Consider the following 23274-nt stretch of genomic DNA (forward strand, 5'->3'; position numbering starts at 1 on the left):
TATCTGCTGCCCTTGTCCTTCTAGATGTTAGTAGTGGTGGGTTTGGAAGGTGGTGTTTAAGGGGCCTTGGTGAGTTCCTGCAGTGCATCTTGTAGATGCTACATACTGCTGCTACTGGCCTCGGCGGTAGAAGGAGAGAATATTTGTGGATATAGTTTCAATCAAGTGGGCTGCTTTTTCCTGGATGGTGTCGAGCTTCTTGGGTGTTGTTAGAGCTGCACTCATCCAGGCAAGTGGGGAGTATTCCATGACACTCCTGATTTGTGCCTTGTAGATGGTGGACAGGCTTTGGGGAGTCAGGAGGTGAGTTACTCGTCTCAGGATTTCTAGCCTCTGATCTGCTCTTGTAGCCATAGTATTTATATGGCTAGTCCAGTTCAGTTTCTGGTCAATGGTAACCCCCAAGATGTTGATAATGGGGGATTCTGTGATGGTAATGCCAGTGAAAATCAATAGCCAATGGTTAGGTCCTCTCTTGTTGGTGATCATCATTGCCTGACACTTGTGTGGCACGAATGTTACTTGCAACTTGTCAGCCCAAGCCTGGATATTGTCCAGATCTTGCTGCATTTGGACATGGACTGCTTCAGCATCTGAGAAGTCGCAAATGGTGCTGAAATTTGTGCAATCATCAGCAAAAATCCCCAATTCTGACCTTATGATGGAAGGAAGTTCATCGATGAAGCAGCTGAAGGTGTTTTGGCTGAGGACACTACCCTGAGGAACTCATGCAGTGATATCCTGGAGCTGAGATGACTGACCTCCAACAACCACAACCATCTTCCTTTGTGCTAGGTATGACTCCAAACAGTAGAGTTTTTCCCCAATTCCCATTGACTCCAGTTTTGCTAGGGCTCCTTGAAGCCACACTCGATCAAATGCTGCCTCGATGTCAAGGGCAGTCACTCTCACCTCACCTCTGGAGTTCAGCTCTTTTGTCCATGTTTGAACCAAGGCTGTAATGAGATCAGGAGCTGAGTGGCCCTGGTGGAACCCAAACTGGATGTCAGTGAGCAGGTTATTGCTAAGCAGTTGCTGCTTGATAGCACTGTTGATGACCTCTTCCATTACTTTACTGATGATCGAGAATAGACTAAGTAGGCGTATTGGCTGGGTTGGATTTGTCCTGCTTTGTGTGTACAGGACATACCTAGGTAATTTTCCACATAGCCGGGTAAATGCCAGTGTTGTAACTGTACTGGAACAGCTTGGCTAGGGGTGTGGCAAATTCTGGAGCACAAATCTTCAGTACTATTGCCGGGATATTGCCAGGGCCCATAGCCTTTGCAGTATCCAGTGTCTTCAGCCATTTCTTGATATCACATGGAGTGAATCGAATTGGCTGAAGACTGCTATATGTGATGCTGGGGACCTCCAGAGGAGGCTGAGATGGATCATCCACTCGGCACTTCTGGTTAAAGGCTGTAGCAAATGCTTCAGCCTTATATTTTGCATTGATGCGCTGAGCTCCCCCATCATTGAGGATGGGGATATTTGTGGAACCTCCTCCTTCAGTGAGTTGTTTAATTGTCCACCACCATTCACAGCTGAATGTGGCAGGTCTGCAAAGCTTAGAACTGATCCATTGGTTATAGGATCGCTTAGCTCTATCACTTATTGCTAACGCTGTTTGGCACGCAAGTAGTCCTGTGTAAAAGCTTCACTGGGTTGACACCTCGTTTTTAGGTATGCCTGCATGTCTTCCTGCACTCTTCATTGAACCAGGGTTGATACCCTGGCTTGATGGTAATGGTAGAGTGGGGGATATGCTGGGCCATGAGGTTACAGATTGTGTTGAAGTAAAATTCTGTTGCTGCTAATGATCCACAGCGCCTCATGGATGCCCAGTCTTGAGTTTCTAGATCTGTTTGAAATCTGTCCCATTTACCAAGTTGGTAGTACCACACAACACAATGGAGGGTATCCTCAATGTGTAGGCAGGACCTTGTCTTCACAACGATTGTGTGGTGGTCACTCCTGCTGATACTGTCATGGGCAGATTCATCTGTGGCAGGCAGGTTGGTGAGGGTGAGGTCAAGTATGTTTTTCCCTCTTGTTGGTTCCCTCATCACCTACCGCAGACCCAGTCTAGCAGCTATGTCCTTTAGGACTTGGCCAGCTCGGTCAGTAGTGGTGCTACCAAGCCACTCTTGGTGATGGACATGGAAGTCCCTCACCCAGAGTACATTCTGCGATCTTGCCACCCTCAGCGCTTCCTCCAAATGGTGTTCAACATGGAGGAGCACTGATTCATCAGCTGAGGGAGGGCGGTACATGGTAATCAGCAGGAAGTTTCCTTGCTCATGTTTCACCTGATGTCATGAGATTTCATGGGGCCCAGTGTCAATGTTGAGGTCTCCCAGGGCAACTCCCTCCTGACTGTATATCACTGTGCCGCCACCTCTGCTGGGTCTGTCCTGCTGGTGGGATGGTAATGGTGGTGTCTGGGACATTATCTGTAAGGTATGATTCTGTGAGGATGACTATGTCAGGCTGTTGCTTGACTAGTCTGTGAGACAGTTCTCCTAATTTTTGCACTAGCTCCCAGATGTTAGTAAGGGGGACTTTGCAGGGTCCACAGGGTTGAGTTTGCCATTGTCGTTTCCGGTGCCTAGGTTGATGCCGGGTGGTCCGTCTGGTTTCATTCCTTTCTTCAGACTTTGTAGCAGTTTGTTACAACTGAATGGCTTGCTAGGCCATTTCAGAGGAAATTTAAGAGTCAACCACATTGCTGTGGGTCTGGAGACAGACCAGGTAAGGACGGTAGATTTCCTTCCCTAAAGGACATTCGTGATTCAGATGGGTTTTTACAAAAATCAACAATGGTTTCATAGTCATCAATACACTTCTTAATTCCAGATTTTTATTGAATTCAAATTCCACCACCTGCCATGGCAGGATTCGAACCTGGGTCTCCAGAGCATTACCCTGGGTCTCTGGATTATTAGTCCAGCGACAATACCACTATGCCATTGCCATTTATAACTCCTGAGCATTTAGGTTAATGATTTGTGATCAAAAATGCAGAACAAAGGCAATGTTTATCTTCTCTCCCAAAAAAGGTAATGAGACCAACACCTTGAATTTGTATAGCCCCCTTTAGTGCAGTAAATGTTCGAGGGCACTCCAGATAACAGAACAAACAGCGGGATCATCCAAGATTCGCACTAAGTGCGGTAGGGATGGGTAAAACGATGTTTTACTTGCCGGCCGCAACGGCAGCTTTTCACGCTGTATTGTCCCAAACCCGCCACATTAATTGTGCATTCCCAGGAAACACGCTGTTTCCATGGCGGGCAGGCTCACGTTTGCCCACCACGATATCATCTTGTCACTTCATCATGCCAGGTGCCATATTTAAAGTGCAGCCGCTCGCACATCTCTCAGTGCTTCCAGCCCATGACTACTGGGAAGAAGACATGGCCCTGAAAGGCAAAAAGACTGCAGTCCCCAGGTTCAATGACGCATCCAGCACCTTTTGGATGCAGTGGAGGTCCGCCATGATATCCTCTAGCCCCGCAGTGGCCGCAAGAGGGGCAGCAACATCAACTAATCCAGCTTGGGAGGCAGTGGCAGCGATGGTCATTGCAAACGCCCTGCAGAAGAGGACAGCCACCCAGTGCTGCAACAGAATAAATAATCTCCAACATTCCACCAGGGTAACTCACTCTTCTCATTACTCTCAACTCACACATTCACAAACCCATCACACATCCACAGGGCCCTCACTCACTGCCAGTTCAAGGGGCATCACCATTCACTCTCACATACATACCTTCATTGTCCTCATCCCTTCCATGGGACCACTCACTACCCATGCAGGCCAGGCTTACTTATCATCTGGCCAGTCCCGCATCCTGATACACTCTCCCCCATCTCTATTTATGCAGGTCAAGCTGGCACACAACAACAGGGAGAGGTCGCAGAGAGATGGAGGAATGCTTGAAATCAAGGTCCTCACGGACTTTGAAAACAGAGCCATCCAGCTGGCCGGTGATGACCAGGACTGGTCCTGTGCTGACGGTGAGGTCAGCGCTGCTCTACCAAGTGAGGACCCAGCAGTGCAACATCCATCAGACAATCATGCTGTGAGTGATGTGTCTTGTTTCACAGGCCACTGCCATGCACTAATTATCTCCCCTTGCTTTCGCAGGCACATCTGCCAAACAGCTGACAGAGCCCATGACCCAGGACCTCCAATCAAGCCCCGAAGAAACCTCTGGAGAGGAATCTGAAGGCATCTTCCTTGAACTCCCATCACATCGCACACCCACGCCCTCCACCTGCGCAGAGACGCGCACCTCGGTGGGACCTAGCTTTACAGTAGCCTCAGGGTCACATCTGGTGAGGACGTTGCACTTTCTGATCCACAGCAGGCGGCAGCAGGGGCTTCCCAGGTCCCTGGCACTCGGAGGACTGTTGGAGGCCAGAAATCTGCTGACTCTGAGTCAGGTGACAAGCGTCTGGACTCAGTCATGTCACAGTTGCTGGAGCTGGAAAGGCAAGCTCGGGAGCATCAGGAAGGGATGTCCACTGCACTCCTCGGATTGCAAGGCATGATGGAGGAGTCCGTCTGTCTTCAGGCTGAGTTGATAATGCTAGCATGCCAACACACTGAGGTCAACAGTGGTAGGATGGCGGCCACCATGGAGACCTTGGTCCAGGATGTCGCTCCTGCACTGCTACATGGGCTGAACTCCATTGCTGACGCCATACTTGGCTTCCAACAGTGTGTATGCGAGAGGGGTGCGGAGCAGCTCGATCTCACTCCAGCTACCCCTTCTCTCATGGAGTCAGCTAGGGGCCCTTGGGCACCCATAGGGAGAAGGATCAGCAGGTGCACCCCCTGGGCCCATCCACCCAGGTAACTCCAGGAGTGTCTGGCCCATCTGAATCCCCTCTTCCTGTGGCACCAGCAGCTGCAGCTCCACAGCTCAAGGAGAGTGCTATTGCCTCCCAGCAGGACCCCGAAAGCAGGCCGGGGCCCTCCAGGTTCTCGGACCCCAGAGAACGCCCGCTAAGGTCATCGTAGACAGGGCATCACAGTCAGCAGGCTGCCTCCACTTCTGCTGTGGATGTCCAGGGAGCACCAAGACATAGTAGCAGGGTAAGGAAGGTTAAGAGGATGTAGTTGCACAGCCTTATAGAAACATATAAGATTCTTAGGGGGTTTGACAGGGTGGATGCTGAGAGGCTCTTTCCCCTTCTGGGAATGTCTAGGATCAGAAGGCTTAATCTCGGAGTAAGGGGTTGCCCATTTAAGACAGAGATGAGGAGGAAATTCTTCTCTCAGAGGGTGGTGAATCTGTGGAATTCTTTACTGCAGAGGGCTGTAGAGACCGGGTCATTAAGTATATTCAAGGTTGAGATAGACAGATCTTTAATCAGTAAGGGAATCAAGGGTTATGGGGAAAAGGCAGGAAAGTGGAGGTGAGGATTTTCAGATCAGCCATGACCTCATTGAATGGCGGAGCAGACTCGATGGGCCGAATGACCTATTTCTGCTCCTACGTCTTATGGTGTTATAACCTGGGCATGGGTGTTAATCACTTGTGCATAATGTTCATTATTGTCAATGAGCTCCCAAGAATGTCTCCCTGCCTATGGCTCCTTGTTCTGATGAGCAGTGTTCTTGTCACTCAGATGTGAAACCTTTCTGCACAAGATAAAGGCAGGTGTCTCAGTCCAGGGTCTCTTCCCTGTGCTTTGTACAGCCTTTAGACCAAAGTGATGATCTGGCCTCACACTCAGTGGACACATTACTGATGCCTGCACTTCGATGGTGCTTGTCATTGCTGCCAGAACGTAGTGGGCAGACATTACAGAGTTCCGTCATTCTCTCTGTGTGCTCTCAGTACCTTTGCTGTGGGGCTGGCCCCCATCTCATCAGCATCTGTGACCAGTGACGCTGTGCTTCTGAAGGGCTCAGGTGCTGAAGGCGGACAAAGGATCAGATGCTTTTAAAGTTTCAAGACTGTGTCTCTATATGGCGCTGAGCACAGGGCGCTAGCAAGCTGCCCTTGCCCAGTCAGACATTCTCAGAGGCTATGTAAAGATCCTCACTGTGAACAGTGGACACAGTGAGTGCAGAGAGAGTATCCTCACTGCGTGTCGTCACCATCCTTCTTCAATTGAGTGACTATTAGGGACTCAACTGCATCTCCATGACAGAAGCATTATCACAGAGGGTATCTGCGCTGCCATATGCCAGACTGGAGTCAAACATTCACAGAGGCAATGTGAGGATCTATGGTATCTCCTCACTGCACGTCGTCATCATCCTCCACAAATCTAGCAGCTATGAGGGCCTCGTGAGCGCGCCTGACTCGTCTGGTCAGTGTGAGGACATCTTCCCCGTCATCACCGCATTCGAGGACCTTCTCACCCTCATCACTATCAATGTCCTCCTCATTGCAGCTCCTGCATCTCCTCCTCAGCCAGCTCCAGCTCCTGAGAGCACATAGAGAGAAGGACGGAACTCTGTGATGCCTACCAACGACATTCCGCCGCTGTCACTTTTCACAGCCACTGGCAGTAGATGCCCTCCACGTTAACATGGCACCAAATCCTGCAGTAACTGGCAGATGTGAGCAGTTTTTGGCGATACTGGTTCTCAGTCATCTGCATGGTCTGTGGCCCTGGGTGTCGCTAGGCACCAACTAGCAATGGCTCACTGTGGCTCTTTGGCAGTGTGTGCAGGAGCCCCAGCTGCCCCTTATTCCTGAGGATGCTGCTCCTTCCTCTGTGCAGCCAGGCACCTCAGTCGCTCTCTTCCCCGTTGTCTTCACTCTCTATACACCACGATGCATACAGCTAGTTCACCAGGCTCCATGCTCCTGATGAACATCCTGCAGGATGAAAGAGGGAGAGACACGTGGATGGGTGTTCTAAGAACCTGTCATGGTAAAGTCTGAAGGCTCCTTATTGCCACTTAACACACCCTTGCTGGCCACCACTTGGATGGCCAGAGTTTAGTGCGTTGCATGGCTGCCCGAAATCCCACCTTCCTCTGTCCCACTCCACTTGACTGATTGGCAGTAGCTTTGCCCACTGGCCTGCATGCTGTACTCTCAGCTCAGACACAGGCATTCTCCTAACCTGCACTGCAAGGCCGCACTGTTAGCTTGAACCATGGGGGAGGCTGGTCCAAACCTGGATGATGACATTGCAAGGGGCTGTGAGCGTCTCCACCAATGACTACTTCATGACCAGCTTTAGCAAGGAGATTGTACAACGTGCCCAGTCATCCAACTGTTTTGCAGTCTGCTAAAATGCTCATTAGTTTGCAGTCTGTGCCCAAGGGGTGAAAAAGTTCTGGAGCAGTTGGTGGCACTTTGATGCCTCTGCATTGCTGGAGTGGGCAGATAAGCTACAGGCCCAACTCCAATCGTATCAATGCGGCTGCGCCTGAACTGTCTCAGCTGCAGAGCAATGGTTACTTTATACAAGGGTTTCCGTAATGCATGGCCGTTTCCCTCGCCCACATCCCCCCCCACCTGTCCTACCTTCAACCGCAGGGCAGCCTTTGCTACCCCCGCCAATGCAACTCAACCTTGAAGTAAAACAGGCATCCCTCACGAGCCCTCCTCAACATTACTGTGCACTCACCTTCGAGTTCCCCTCAAAGTGCAGCCTGCCAAGTGCACGCCTTTTATATGCTGTTGTGAAACATGTCGGCAAGTAATCACGCCGACATAGGTGGACAATTCAGCGGGGTGCGGGGGAGATGAGTCCAGTGGGCTGGCCTTATGATGACATGTTGGTGTATTACAATGAGTTTCCTGATGTCTGATGTTGGGAAAAGTGGCTCGCCATCGACGGGCTGAGCAGACGATCACAAACTGGTTTCATGACATCGTGAAACTTATTTTTGGCTTTCTCGCCATATTGTCCACTCGCGCCACTGAACACACCTGACGCCAGCGGGTATGGGTGATTCTGCCTGAAGTGCGTGGAAGGGAATAGGTATTAGTAGATATAACAATAAGAAGGTGACCAAAGGCTTGGAGAAAGAACGAAGTAGATTTTGAAGTTGTGGAGAGATGTAGTAAAGTGAAAGGGTTTACTGTGAGTTTTTCAGAATGTAGGACCAAAACAGCTAAAGACCCTAAAGGTTGGACAGTGCGAAGGGGAATGCACAGTAGGCTAGAGGAAGAAGAGCAGGAAGCATAAATGGTGAATGGAGAAAATAGTGGGGCTTAAGATAGACCAATTTCTAGGATTTAATGGGCTCCACCCTTGAATATTCAAAGAAATAGATGAGCAAGATAGATGCATTCATCATCATTTTGTAAAGCACTGTTCATTTTGGAATTGTATCTCTGGATAAGGAAATTTCAATTGTGACTGCATTATTTGAGGAGGGAGGAAAAGTGTCTGCCATGCATGCCAGGTTTTCTGATATCTCCCATTGGCAGCATGGATTTGTTGCAGTCAACTCTTTAAAATACTCACATTTGGCTAAGTGTGGTATAACATAAGAATCTTCTGCATCAAAACTCCATTAAACAAGTTACTGATATTTCTCAAATGTTCACTGACTTCATGTTCTTAGGTGATTAGTATTGCACTCAATGACTTTCAAGACCATTAATGTTCATGACTGAAAGCTTTACATTCAGCCAATGCCCTTGGGTATGAAAATTATACATCATGCTAGCAAGGTGTCTATGGGTTTAAAAATCCTGACAGACTCAGGGTGAATATGAAATGGCACTTAATCAGTGTAAAGTGAACAAGGTTAATGGGGTCAAATATGACTAACGACAAATATGACTTTCACATTCCCTAAGTAGGAAACTGAAACCACTTTGCATCAATGCTAGACATCGTATGTATATCAAATATGAACTCGCAAAGTGACTGTGAAGTGAAGCGAGACTCCCTCCTCCAGGAAGTCTCACTCTGCTTTTCGTGTAACAGAATAGACTTGAACATTGGGTTTTAACCATTATTGGGATGGATGGTTGCGTTAAAGTAGCAATTAAATATGCAACACAAGTAGGATGCAAACATGTCATATATTTTATTGAGCACTTCACTCTGTCCTAGTCTCAACCCAAAGAATGTGCCTGTGATCTCAGCCTCAGCAATGCTTCCAATCCTTCCCTTATCGATGAAAACATCACCGCGTACCATGACCTTGACCGTTCTCCAATTTCCAGATAACTGGAACGGCTCCGTTCCTTCAGTTCAGGCCTTGTGTCCATTCTTAATCCAGTTGCCAATTCACTTGATTGCTCTCCCCCTTGCTATTCTTCCTTTACTCTAAACCCCACCCCAATAGCTTCACTGCCAAGCCCATTTCCCAGAAAATCCATGAGGAGTACCATAGTAGGCCAACTAGTTGAATTAAAGATCAGATCAACATGCTGGAGGGAGGTTTTCCATCAATAAATGTATTTATGGGGACCAGCTTAGACTGCCATCCTAAACCTATGTCTGTTTTCACTGAGACACTTTCATTAATATGTATGAGATAAAGACTTTTATTTGGTGTCCAGTGCTCATTCCTATCAATGTGCAATCTCAAACCACTATCTATAAACTAATCTTTATTCGCATGGTACCAAAAGCTTCGTGCAGCATCTATGGAAAAACATGTTACATAAGGTACAATAAAATAATAAAGAACAGAGGCAATCTTTGAATATTCAGTTATAAAATGCAATGAATGAAATTAATTAAGGATACTCCAGTGCATTTCTATTTTTATTTCAATGGTAAAAGAAAAGGGAGAAGATTTTCAAGTTGCCGGCTGAATGTAAGACTGGTTGCAGGTCAATATAGAATGCACTCGATTCCATTTCTATTTCTATAGACCATAAGATGCAGGAGCAGAAGTAGGTCATTCGGCCCATTGAGTCTGCTCCGCCATTCAATGAGATCATGGCTGATCTGATAATCCTCAACTCCATTTTCCTGCCTTTTCCCCATAACCCTTGATTCCCTTACTGATTAAAGATCTGTCTATCTCAGCCTTGAACATACTTAACGACACAGCCTCGACAGACCTCTGCGATGAAGAATTCCACAGATTCACCACTCTCTGAGAGAAGAAATTTCTCCTCATCTCAGTCTTAAATGGGCCTAGACTCTCCCACAAGGGGAAACAACCTCTCAGCACCTACCCTGTCAAGCCCCTAAGAATCTTATGGGCAGAATATTGCCATTGGTGTGCGGGGGCGGGCCTGACATGCCGATGCGCAAAATGACGCTTGATGACGTCGGGCGTGCATCCCGACATCAATGCGCGTAATTTTGATATGTCGTTCGGTAGATGCGTGCCAGAGGCGGCTGCGGGCCCGCCGAGCTGTCAAGGGCCTGTTAAGGCCATTAAAAAAACAAATAAAGCTGTTGACAACGCTGCCTGTCTAACCTTAAGGATGGCGGGCAGGTGAGAAAGTTTAACAAAATAAATAAATACATTTTGCTAAATTGACAAACCTGTCACATGAGGGGACATGTCTAAATAATTATTCACTTTATTTATAAAAAAAGTTTCATTATGTACTTAATCTCCCTGAGGCAGCTCCTTGCCTCAGGGAGATTGCTGTACTCTTTCATGCATGAGCACAAGCCCTGACTCTCCCTCCTCCCCCCGCCCGCACAGGCAGCGCTGAGCGCTACAGAACACGTATTACGCAAGGCGGGCCTTAATTGGCCTACCCGCATAAAATGGCAGCGCGCAGCTGATCATGATGACGATCGGCTCCGCGCCCGCCCCTGCCCGTTCCCACCCAGCCTGCCCGACATAGGTAAGATTCAGCCCTATATGTTTCAATAAGGTCGCCTCTCATTCTTCTGAACTCCAATGAGTACAGGCCCAACCTACTCAACCTCTCCTCGTAGGAAAATCCCTCCATCCCCGTGATCAACCTAGTGAACCTTCACTGGGCTGCCTCCAATGCCAGTATATCTTTCCTTAGATATGGGGACCAAACTGTTCACAGTATTCTAGGTGTGGTCTAACTAGTGCCATGTATAGTTTTAGCAAGATTTCCCTATTTTAATACTCCATTCCTTTTGAAATGAAGGCCAACATTCCATTTGCGTTCCCTATTACTTGCTGAACTTGTATGCTAGCTTTTTGTGATTCATGCACGAGGACCCCCAAATCCCTCTGTGCTGCAGCTTTCTTCAGTCCTTCTTCATTTAAGTAATTTTCAGCTCCTCTATTCTTCCTGCCAAAGTGCATAACCTCACATTTTCCCACATTAAATTCTATATCTGCCAAGTTTTTGCCCACTCACTTAACCTGTCTTTACCCCTCTGTAGACTCTTTGTGTCATCCCCACCACTTGCCTTCCCACCTATTTTTGTGTCATCCACAAACTTGGCAATAGTACATTCACTTCCCTCATCCAAGTCATTAATATATATTATAAATAACTGTGGCCCTAGCATTGACCCCTGTGGCACTCCACTAGTTACAGGTTGCCGTCCTGAAATGCCCCCCTCCCCCATATCCCAACTCTCTGTCTTCTATTAGTTAGCCAGTCCTCTATCCATGCTAATATGCTATCCCCGACACCATGGGCTCTTATCTTATTAAGTAGCCTTATGTGTGGTGCCTTATTCAATGCCTTTTGGAAATCCAAATATATTACATCTACTGGTTCCCCTTTATCTATCCTGATTGTTACCTCCTCAAAGAATTCTCATAAATTTGTCAGGCATGATTTCCCCTTCATGAAGCCATGCTGACTCTGCTTGATTAGATTATGCATTTCTGTATGAATGCTCTGCTATCACATCCTTTATAATAGACTCTAACATTTTCCCAATGACAGATGTTAAGCTAACAGGCCTGTAGTTACCTGTTTTTCGTCTCTCTCCCTTTTTGAATAAGGGTGTTACATTGGCAGTTTTCCAATTCTCTGGGACTTTTCCAGAATCTAAGGACTCTTGGAAGATTACTACCAGTGCATCCACTATCTCTACAGCTATTTCCTTTAATATCCTAGGATGCAACCCATCAGGTCCAGGTTACTTATCAGCCTTTAGCCCCATTAGTTTCCCTAGTACTTTTTCTCCACTGATTGTTATTGTATTTATTTCCTCCACCCCCACCTTTTGCCCCATGATTATTTAGTAGTTTTGGTACGCTATTAGTGACTTCTACCGTGAAGACAGATGCAAAGTATTTGTTCAACTCATCTGTCATTTCCTGGTTCCCCATTATTATTTCCCCAGCCTCATTCTCTAAGGGGTCTATATTGACTTTGGCCTCTCTCATCCTTTTTATATATTTAAAGAATCTCTTAATGTCCGTTTTTATGTTACTTGCTAGTTTACCCTCAAAGTTTATTTTCTCCCTCTATTATTTTTGTGGTCATCTTCTGTTGGTTTTTAAAACTTTCCCAATCCTCTGGCTTACCACTAATCTTTGCCACATTATATGTTTTTTATTTCACTTTGATACTATCCTTAACTTTCTTGGTTAACCAAGGTTGGTTTATCCCTTTCTTACAATCCTTCTTCCTCACTGGGATGTATCTTTGTTGCTATGAACTATTTTCTTAAGCGTCTGCCATTGTTCATCAACCGTCTTTTCTGCTAAACTCCATTCCCAGTCCACTCCAGCCAAATCCGCCCTCATTCCTTTGTAATTGTTCTTATTTAGGTTTAGCACAGTTGTTTCCGAACCAAGTTTCTCCCTCTCAAACTGAATTCCAAATTCCACCATGTTATGCTCACTGTTTCCTATAATAGGCAGCAGATCTGCGAAGCCAGTTTTATGCATGGGTGTGAAACTAAAAACCTCTCCCGAGAAGAGAGGATGGCCAAAATGGGATATTTCAGTGCCTTACTAAAAATGTACTAAGCGTTGTGTTATTATAGTGATATAAGTCCTTGAGCTTATTTGTTGTATAAGACACAAGGCACCAATCATTCATAAGGGATTGGATAAACACATTGTGGGTTTATTTATTAAGACTAGGCACATGAGAACAGTCTTACATAGTTGTATAGCTTGGAGACATTAGAGCTGTGTGTATGTGCTCTGTTCAAAGCAGAAGTGAAGCTAAGGCTGGATCACATGACACATTTCCCTTGTACTGATGTCATGCTGATATCCCTTAAAGACATATTACAGCACCCACTTTCTTTTTAAAATACTTTACCCCTTGCAAAAAAGTATAACTATTTACAATACATATTCATGTTTAGTTACCATTACATAAGTGTATAGAACTGATCATGCTATGAGGCTGTAAAGCATGAAGGTAATCTGCTGGTATGCCCAGATCTTGTGATGCTAACCTTGTCTGGAGCTTTCTTTCATTGCTCACAGTGATCTGTGGGGTTGTCATTCTTGGATATTTTTCATGGCTGCATTTGGGATCTTGTCCTCAGTGAAATAGGACTGTACGGTGGTTGAGGAGGTGGAATGGATCTGATTTATCCTTAGTTATGCCTCATTGTTGTGCTTTTGTGTGTAATGACTTCATAGGACCTTGGCTCTGAACAAATCCTTGTCACTTTGGCTGGTTGCCATCGACCTTCAGTGGGATATTAGATGCAAACTTGTCCCAACTGTAAACTTGGCAATGCTGTACCTGCATTTTAATCGTGCATGTTGGTCATCTTTTCAGTTGCACTTAAAGCTGTTGCTCTCAGATGTAAAATTGCAATGTGTAAATCTTGCTTGGTTTGTCTACATTTGAGAATTAGGGATTTTACTGTGTGAAGTCATACCTAGCACAAAGGAAGATGGTGTGGTTTTCGGAGGTCAATCATCTCAGGACATCACTGCAGGAGTTCCTCAGGGTAGTGTCCTAGGCCCAACCATCTTCAGCTGCTTCATCAATGACCTTCCTTCCATCATAAGGTCAGAAGTGGGGATGTTCGCTGATGATTACACAATGTTCAGCACCATCTGCGACTCCTCAGATACTGAAGCAGTCCATGTCTAAATGCAGCAAGACCTGGACAATATCCAGGCATGGGTTGGCAAACGTTAAATAACATTCGCGCCACATAAGTGCCAGGTAATGACCATTTCCAACAAGAGAGAATCTAACCATCGCCCCTTGACACTCAATGGCATTACCATTGCTGAATCCCCCACTATCAACATCCTGGGGGTTACCATTGACCATAAACTGAACTGGACTAGCCATATAAATACTGTGGCTACAAGGCCAGGTCAGAGGCTTGGAATCCTGCAGCGAGTAACTTACCTCTTGGTAATGGTAATGCGAGTAACTCACGTCCTGACTCCCCACTGCCTGTCCACCATCTAAAAAGCACACATCAGGAGTGTGATGGAATAATCTCCACTTGCCTGAATGAGTACAGCTCCCACAACACTCAAGAAGCTTGACACCATCCAGGACAAAGCAACCAACCTGATTGGCACCTCTTCCACAAACATTTACTCCCTCCACCACTGACAAACAGTGACAACAATACATACCATCTATAAGATGCACTGCAGCAACTCACCAAGGCTTCTTCGGCAACACCATCCAAACCCATGGCCGCTACTATCTAGAATGACAAGGGCAGCAGATACACAGGAACACCATCAGCTGAAAGTTCCCCTCCAAGTCATTCACCATCCTGACTTGGAAATATATTGCCATTCATTCACTGTCGCTGGGTCAAAATTCAAAAGTCCCTAACAGCACTGTGGGTGTACCTACACCACATGGACAGCAGCGGTTCAAAAAGGCAGTTCGCAACCACTTTCTCAAGGGCAAATGGGGATGGGCAATAAATGCTGGTCTAGCCAGTGATGCCCACATCCCATAAACGAATAAGAAAAAAGAATCATTCATTCAGCTAGGCTGTTAGATCTAGGGTAAGGAGAAGAAGTAGTGTGATTAACATTCCACTTCTCACAAATATCCTGAAATGGTTTACCAATAAATTGTGAGCCGTTATCCATAATCATCTCTCTAGGTACACCACATAAACTGAAAATAGCACTTAAGAGTGTGCATGATAGTTGTGCTTGACATATTGTGCAATTGTTGAGTAATGGGGTACTTGGTAAAGTAGTCAACGATGACAATGAAGTCAGTGCCTTGGACATGAAAGAGGTTGGATTTTGGACCAAGGGTGGTAGAAACTTCAGGTGGAACCAATGGCTTTGTACTGACTTGGCATATGCTTCTGACATGCCTCATACTTCATGATGACAACTTCAATGTCATTGTCAATGCGATATTTCTTTTGCGAGGCCTCTCATCTGATCTATGCCCTTGTGTGTGTGATGAAGTTGTTGAAGAATATCAGGTCACAAAGATTCTGATGTGATAACCTGCCTGCCTTTAAAAGTGACTCCCTGGGAAATGCCTAGCTTGTCCTGGTAAGGCCAAAACGGCCTTACATGTTTGTGGACATGCTGAATTGAATCAGACCATACTTTGAGAATGGACTTCCAGTTTCTGAAATGTAGAATCTTTCACCGCATGGCACTTTCGTTGCACAACATGTATCAGATCAATTTGAAGAACATCTTCAAGTTTAATGTCGATGAAGTCAACTTGTAGATCTAAAGATATATCCTCTGTTTCCGCTGGATTAGGTAAGTGTATCTGATGTGGCCATCAAATTACTTGGCTTGTATCCAATCTCACAGTCGTAATCTTGAATTTTTATCAAGAAGCACTGCAATCTTGGCAGTGCAGTGGTCAACAGTTTTCACCAAATCATCTTCAGTGGCTTGTGGTCGGTCTCTACCACAAATCTTTTGCCAAATAGACAGGTATGAAAATGAATGATTCCAAGCACTAAAGATAATGTTTCCCGCTCAATGCTGTGGTTGGATTTTAAAGCAAATGCAATCAGTTTGCCTTTTTGTAGCATGCATGCTCCAAGATCTTTCTGTGAGGCATCTATCTCCAGGATAGTTGTCTCCCTAGGATCATAAAATTGCAATGTCGATAAATCTGATAATGACTGTTTCAGTGCTTTGAAGAGGTATTGGGGGTCTTCGTGCCACAGGAAATGCACATCCTTCCTCAACAATTCCCTTAGCAATGAAGATTATTGAGCAAAATTAGCAATGTATGAAGACAAGAAATTAAAGAGACCTAGACATCTTCGAAAATCGTCCTTATCTTGAAGAGTTGGCATGGCCTTAATATCTTCTATTTTACTAGGATCAAGACATATGCGAGTACCTGGAATAAATAAAGATGAAGACATTTATCTGCTACACATTGATGTTGCATTTCAGACTGTTGAACACCAATCCTTCATTACGTGTTGCTTGCATCAGTAAGTGCAGATTACGGTCAGGTTCTTGCTTCATTCTTTCCCAACAGCTATGTCATCTGTGATACAGATGCATCCTGGTACAGTGCCATGTAATGCAGTCCATGTGAGCTTGAAAGAGATCCTAGATAACAGATAGCCCGAAAGAAAATCATTGAAAACAGTGTTGTCTGAATGGGGTATGATATGTAGTAAGCTCTTGGGACTTTTCCACAAGATGTACTGACTAATAACCCATGCTTGGCATTAAGATTTGAAAAAAATTTTGCATCTCCAAATCTCTATAATTCTTCTAATGTGGGTGTTTTGTAAGGAGAATGTTTCAAAGAGAGTGTTTAAACATTGTGGATTGAGGCATACTCTCAATGTTCCGTCCTTCTTTTGACATGTGTTTGAGCTGCACCAATCTGTGTGCTCTCGTAATGATTCTGTCTTTCTCCATTTTGTTTGGTTCGACCTTCAATTTGTCTAGTATGTGGATGCTGCACTTACATGCTGGATCAGTTGACAGACTTGCATTCTCTTGCAAGTGTAACATTGCAGCTCCCTTGAAACTGCCAACTTTGTTGAAACATTCTGGCTATTTCGATGTTAGGTCATGAACGGAGGTGATAGGAATAGTTTCTGAGGTTGATCTGCCTTGTGATGCCTGACTCATTCCATGGATTATGACTAGTGTGAAGTCACAACAGGCCGGTAGATCTGCAATTTCTGGGCCCTTTGTTTCCATGATGTAGACTATCCGTGATACACAGGAAGACTGATTGTACTTGCACTCCAGGACTATGGACCCTGCACGTGGAATTAGTGAACCATTGTACTTTGAAAGTTTTGCAGCAGTAGGTGTCGCCATGGCTTTCCATGTCTGTGGATACATGTCTTTTAGGATTCGCAGAGATAGTGTGTTGACACTTGCCCCTGTGTCAATCTTGGCCAATAATGAATAGTTACCAACTTCCTTAGGGAAGATAATTTGAATCTTCGCAAACACTTTGGATGGTGTAATGCCATCTATGTTTTTCTGAGATCGACGGCATGAAACATGTGTTCACCGCTCTTCGTCTTGTTGTGCAAATTATCGTCATTTTCTGGTTCATCAATTACCTCAAGTATATGTTTCTGATTGGATATCGGATGGTCATTCTTATTGCTTGGATCAGTGCACGGCTCTTTGTAGCTACATCTGTCTTTACTCTAGTGCACTGCCACTGCCAATGGCCCTTTCTGCCAAATGCCTTGTAGAATTGGTGAATAGCTGGACATTTCCTTGATGAATGCAGAAGACTACACCTTCCACTTCGTGCTAGGTTTGGGTGTTCTAGTGTGTGTGTCAACAGTTGGGGTCGTACTTAGGAGCTATGAGCTTTGTCGACCTGCAAGGATCGCTTTGTGCTCATGTCCATCTTTGAGTAGATCTTTGATGCTATTTGGGTTCGTCAAGCAGGTCTTTATGAAATGCTTCCATGGGATTGAATTCAACAATTCTGCTCATTCTGCATTAAAAAAATCACAGTACGTACCCTTTTCTCTGCATCTGCTGATGAAGTGTTCTATGGAACCTGTAGGCTGTTGTCGAAATAACATGAACTCTTGTTGATAAACATGGAAGTTTAACCTGATTCTCAACCGATCTTCCAATGTACTCCATATCTTTTGGGGATCTTTTAGCTCTTCTTCTGTTAATCCTAAGGGGTTCAGCCTGCGTAGACCTCCATTCCCAATTGCTAGGTGAATTTTTATGGCTTGCTTGTCTGGTTCAAACACACCTAAATCAAGAAACCATCGCTCTGTATGCTGTTTAAACATTTTGAATTCGGATAGGTCAGCTGCATCCCAATTCAAACTGGGGAATTTTGTGAACATTGTGACAATATCCCTTTGACATTCCTTCTTCTGTAGCACCTAGTGTCGCTGTAGCTGCTTTTTTGTGCTTTTCCAAAGCTCCACCCATGAAGACGAGTTGTGATGGGAATGCACCACAGAATAATGGTGTCTTTGCTTTTTATTCAATTTATTGCTCAACAACTCCCGAAGCAGCCTGTTATAATCACAACCTTCTCTGGCCCGATTTTTATGATGGTTTTGTTCAGAGTCAGTCAACCCTGTATCTGCCGTTGTCTGCTCCTCAAAACTACCCAGTGTGTGTGGATGTGAAGTGCATGGTGCCTCCTCACATTCCTTGTCCTGTTCAGAGCCTGTAAAGGTATAGTCAGTACCAATTAACCATGAAGAAGATACCCTAACAATTTGATTACCGTTTTGCACAATTACTACTTTCCCATCACTCTCTATTACCTTGCCAGGTCCTTTCCACTCTTTCCGGCCTTCCCTTTTATAATATACCATGTCTCCTTGTTTAAAGTGTATTCATGATGGTCTTATGTGGTGCCATAGGCCTCACCAAATTTTCTCTGAAACCTCAGCTTTAATGAAAGCTTTTCTGCCCACATGCAAAGCATTCAGATGAGCAGAAAAGGTAGAGCTAATGCTAGATTCTTCTAGAGCAGGGGGAGCATCCAATAACACCGAAGGCAACTTTGGATTTCTTCCATACACCAACTGGTACGGACTGTACCCCTCAAACATTTGCAAAGAGTTCTTTGCGTGCACCGCCCATGCTAGTGCCGTTTGCAATTTACAGTCTGGTTGATCAGCTAATATTTTATGTAACATGTCGTCTATTACCATATAGTTTCTTTCGCAAAGACCATTACTAAACGGTCACTCAGCTGTACTGTGCATAACTATGATGTTTACATTTCCACAAATATCTCAAAATTCATCATTGGCGAATTCCCCACCATTATCTGTGAGGAACTTCGTTGGTGTGCCTAATCCTGTTCCTACCCATTTCTCCATGACCTTATTGACAATGGTCCTTTTGTCTTTATTGTGTATTACAGTGGATAGGCTAAATCTGGTTGCCATATCTATGAAGTGTAGTAAAAAAAATACCCCTATCCTTGAGCCAAACTTTCAAGTCCATTGCCACTGCACTGTTCAACTCCCTGGCTAGTGGCAAGCTTGTAACAGGACGCGGTGGTGTCTTGCAATATTTAAGACAAATTTCACACTGAGCAGTGACTCGCTCAATAAGATCATCTTATCCTTTATCGACCACTCCCGCATCTCGAAGCAGAGTCTTCAGTTTCTGTGGCACCGGGTGTGCAAACTGTCCATGAAATTTCCAAATGATCTTCTTTTTGTCCACCAAATTATTTTTCTCAGCAGTTAACAAAACTTCATGAACTTTTTGATGAGAAATCTCTGGCTTCCTTAGTGGCAAGCAGTAATGGCCCATTGACCCCCTCAGATTGATGTGAAATATTCTATTATACTATTCAAAGAAGAATATAGGAGTATTCTTGATGTCCTGGCTAATATTTCTCCCTCAACCAATGTAACTAAACTAGATTATAGGATCATTGCAATATGTGGGATCTTGCTGTGCACAAACTGGCTGCCAAATTTCCCAACATATTAGCAAAGACTACACTTCCAAAGTTCCTCACTGGCTGTGAACACCCTGAGTTACCTGGAAGATGTTGGATAAATGCAAGTCGTTCTTCAATAAAAATTGCATCCTGTCACTAGGGCAATGAATGTGACATTCAACACACTAAAGAGGGTTTTCTGTCATGGAATGCAGCAACAATATGAATAAAACTGCCCATGTGCTCATCATGCAACATCTTCTTTTATTCTAGAAAGTCCATAAGTTTGTGGGAGTTAAACATTTACCTCTGTAACTCTATGTTACCCACACTTGAGCAGGCAGGCCCCTGGTCAGACATGCCTGCTTCACAGGGTAGTCATGAGTTTGAGGGAGCACCGGGTGAGTCACCAATAACAGGTGAAGAAAGTGCAATCTTGAAGATCCAAGCTGGGAGGGCTGGTGTTAGACAGAGGGCAAACATCAACGTACCTCCTTCATTACTAACACTGTGTGACATGCAACATGCTTCATCATTCTGCCAACTGACTGGATCACACTGCAAGGTGCTTTTGGAGCAGGCAACCCATATTTTCAAAGATTCAACTTTGCTATTTGCGACCTCGGAGAATGCAGCAAGATATATGTATGGTCAGCACTTCTCTGGGAGAAAAGCAGTAACTCTCAGAATCATTTGCATTATGAGATTAAAATCTGGACAATGGAACAGGAGCTCTTTTTGCTAACAAAAAGAAGGAAATTGTCTACAGGTACACAAATCGGTCCTGTCAGTGCGATCAATCTACCCTGGAAGTGCAGCATATTTCATAAAATAGGGTGCTGTGTGCTATGTAGGAAGATGGGGCATCTGTTACTTCTGTGATCACTGAACTGCACCCTGGCTGACCTTTGCAAAGTCTCTGGCCATTGCCTGGAATGGCCCAGTGGGCTGATTTAGTGTGGATGTCACTCTTTGGTTGTTGTTTTACTTTCAGGAGATGGCTTAAGTCATTGATCATGTCTCTGATGTGCACTACCGTCACACACAGTTCCTTGCTGTGGTCCAAATAGCTTGCATCTTACACTGCAGTGGATGTTGGAAGACTTCCTACGCCCTTGACCCCTCTGGGATATCCTTTCCTGCAGTTGCTGCCCCTCTTTCCCAATGTCACCAATAACAAACGTGATAGCTAACCCATGCTTACCCAAAGGTTTACATGTTCCCAACAAAAAGGAACCAGCCTTAGTAAACCTTAATAAACTTGCAGTATATTTGCATATTCCAAAAAACACCTCATTAAGAACAACTTATGAAGTAAAGAAACCTTTAATCTTAGGCCTGTGTTTTAACGTGGTTAAAAACTATTCACTCACAAATAATTTCAAGAGAAGGGGTAAAAATGAATGGTTGAGGCACTAGTACTAATGCACATTTTTATTACTGGACAATGCATTTTTGGTGCTAGCCCCACCTCTAACACAAAGAAAAACTCCCCCTCAGCATCTTGACTGAAAACCTTGGACTAAAAATCCTGACTTCAGGCAACAACTTTAAAAATAAGTTACCTTTCATTTTCTTCATTACAACAGCGATTACGCTGCAATAGTACTCCTTTGGCTATAACATACTTTGAGATGTCCTGAGGTCGTAAAGGATGCCACATAAATTCAAGTCCATTCTTTTACTGATTCGAATAGAAGCCAGCTTGAGACAAGTGGGCTTATTAAAGAAATTGCACCTACCAGTTCAACTCTTCCAAATCCTCCAACTCCCAGCGTATCAATGATGTTAAAATCACATAGTTTCAGGTTTGAAAAGAAGGCAGACTCAGCTTCATATCTAGGTTTTGTCACAAGAAAAAATGGAAAGTTCTTAGTTGTGATGAAATGGCAATTCTGTAGCATTGTTATAGGTTGGGAGGGCACGGAGATTGACCTGTTCTCAGCTGCTTCATCAAATGAAGGCTACACTTTGTTATATAAGTTGACCACGCTCTGACCCCAGAAATCCAACACAAAAATGTTTACGTTCTGTAGTTTCTCTACATGCATTAAGTCAGAAAATTTAACATAGGATCCTGCTGGTGATAATCCTGGACAAAGCACATTTCCCTTTATGCGTCTTGTTCCTTCATTTTGCTTTGGCAAATATTTTGTGTGACAGATTTTACTGCCTAATTATTTAAGGCAAGGGAAAGGAGAGAACTTTTTTTAGGTTTCCACAACTCATTATCTGAGGTACCTCCCAAACCAATTGCTCGTCTGCAGCTGGCAAAGCATATCCTGGTGGGAGGGATCAGAAATGACAAGTCCTTAAAAGTCGGCAGGGAGAAATCCCATCCAGTTTTGCTTTGGGAAACACTTCACAGCAGACATCACAAAGTGTTTCGCTATAAGATTGCACATAGCTTCAAAGAAATAGACAGAGCAAATGTTTAGACCCTTGCTCATTTGTGTCTAATTCAGTTAGAAGATGCTTTTTCTGAACTGACTGCCAATGTATAAAAGTCAACACTTAAACACTGCCAAAAATGCGTTAGCGGAATTTAGAGTCTGACAAACGCAGAAGAGAATGTAGAAGCCCCACATCCATTAACTAAAAAGCATAGAGCACTAATAATAGCAACATGTGGTTATCCTGGTATGAGTAGAAAAATTTTATGATATGCATGCTGGATAGGCATCTGGTGGCTAAAAAAGTTAGCCACATGGTCTGACAGTTAGCCTTTAACCCACTTTATTGCATGGTTCAAGCTGAATGGCATTGAGAGAACTATTCACTGCCTTATCTGGCATTTTGAAATTATTTTCCTGGTTATTAGATTGGCATATTTCATTCATATTCTGCAGTCATAACAATGCACTAATCTTTCATGATAAACGATAGACAATTACACTTAAAAGCCTTGCTGTTATAAGGCTTATCTGTGTTTGTACCCAGTTTGAATCTTTGGGGGAGTATTCTGAGGCCTCCTGCATCAGGGATAGAATTCCAGCACCCCAAATGATCTATTACCCCCATACTGTTGACAGTCAAGGGGCATACGGCTGGACAGCCTTAGTCAGCTGGTAGACTCTTTAATGCAGAAATTGGGTTCTGGAATATACAAAGGACTCTGACTGTCATTTGAGGGCAGTGCTGGGTTGTATGTGTGCCATGCAAGGTCCATATGTCAGCTGACAGTCCATCAAGAGAAGTCCAGAGACATTAAAGTGATGTTTCATCTACCCTCTCAGGTGGATTTAAGAGACCCCATGATGCCATTCAAAGAAGAGAGAAATTCTCAAAAAAAACCCTACAATTGACCCTCATCCTTGCAAACTACCATCCTATCTTCTCCCTCCTTTTCTTCTCCAAAGAGCTTGGATGTGTTGTCACCTCCCAGTCCGATCTTTTCTGGAGCTTCATATTTGCACCTGTTATGATATGGCAGGTGGTAATTGCCAGGCTGACCAAATCCCAAAGGGAAAATTGGCCAAGCTATCATAATTTGCATTTATTATGAGAAGGTATGTGCACTGATGTAAGAAGCAAAAATTTTGCTACCACTTTTGGAGATTTTAAATATTAAATTAAAACATTTATTAACAAAAGAAAATAAAACAAATAT

At 44.5% G+C, this 23274-nt stretch overlaps 1 protein-coding gene across 3 annotated transcripts in view; it reads right to left on the reverse strand.

The window, feature by feature from the left end:
- The window catches only part of prkg1b (protein kinase cGMP-dependent 1b), an 855320-nt gene that overhangs the window by 69386 nt on the left and 762660 nt on the right, over positions 1 to 23274 (reverse strand). For all 3 annotated transcript variants that reach the window (XM_078565944.1, XM_078565943.1, XM_078565942.1), the window contains exon 10: positions 21407 to 21503. In XM_078565944.1, coding sequence (XP_078422070.1) covers positions 21407 to 21503 — 97 coding nt within the window. The remainder of the gene's footprint in view (positions 1 to 21406; positions 21504 to 23274) is intronic.

The sequence above is a fragment of the Cetorhinus maximus genome, chromosome 20, assembly GCF_964194155.1.
Source record: "Cetorhinus maximus chromosome 20, sCetMax3.hap1.1, whole genome shotgun sequence".
Lineage (NCBI taxonomy): Eukaryota > Metazoa > Chordata > Chondrichthyes > Lamniformes > Cetorhinidae > Cetorhinus > Cetorhinus maximus.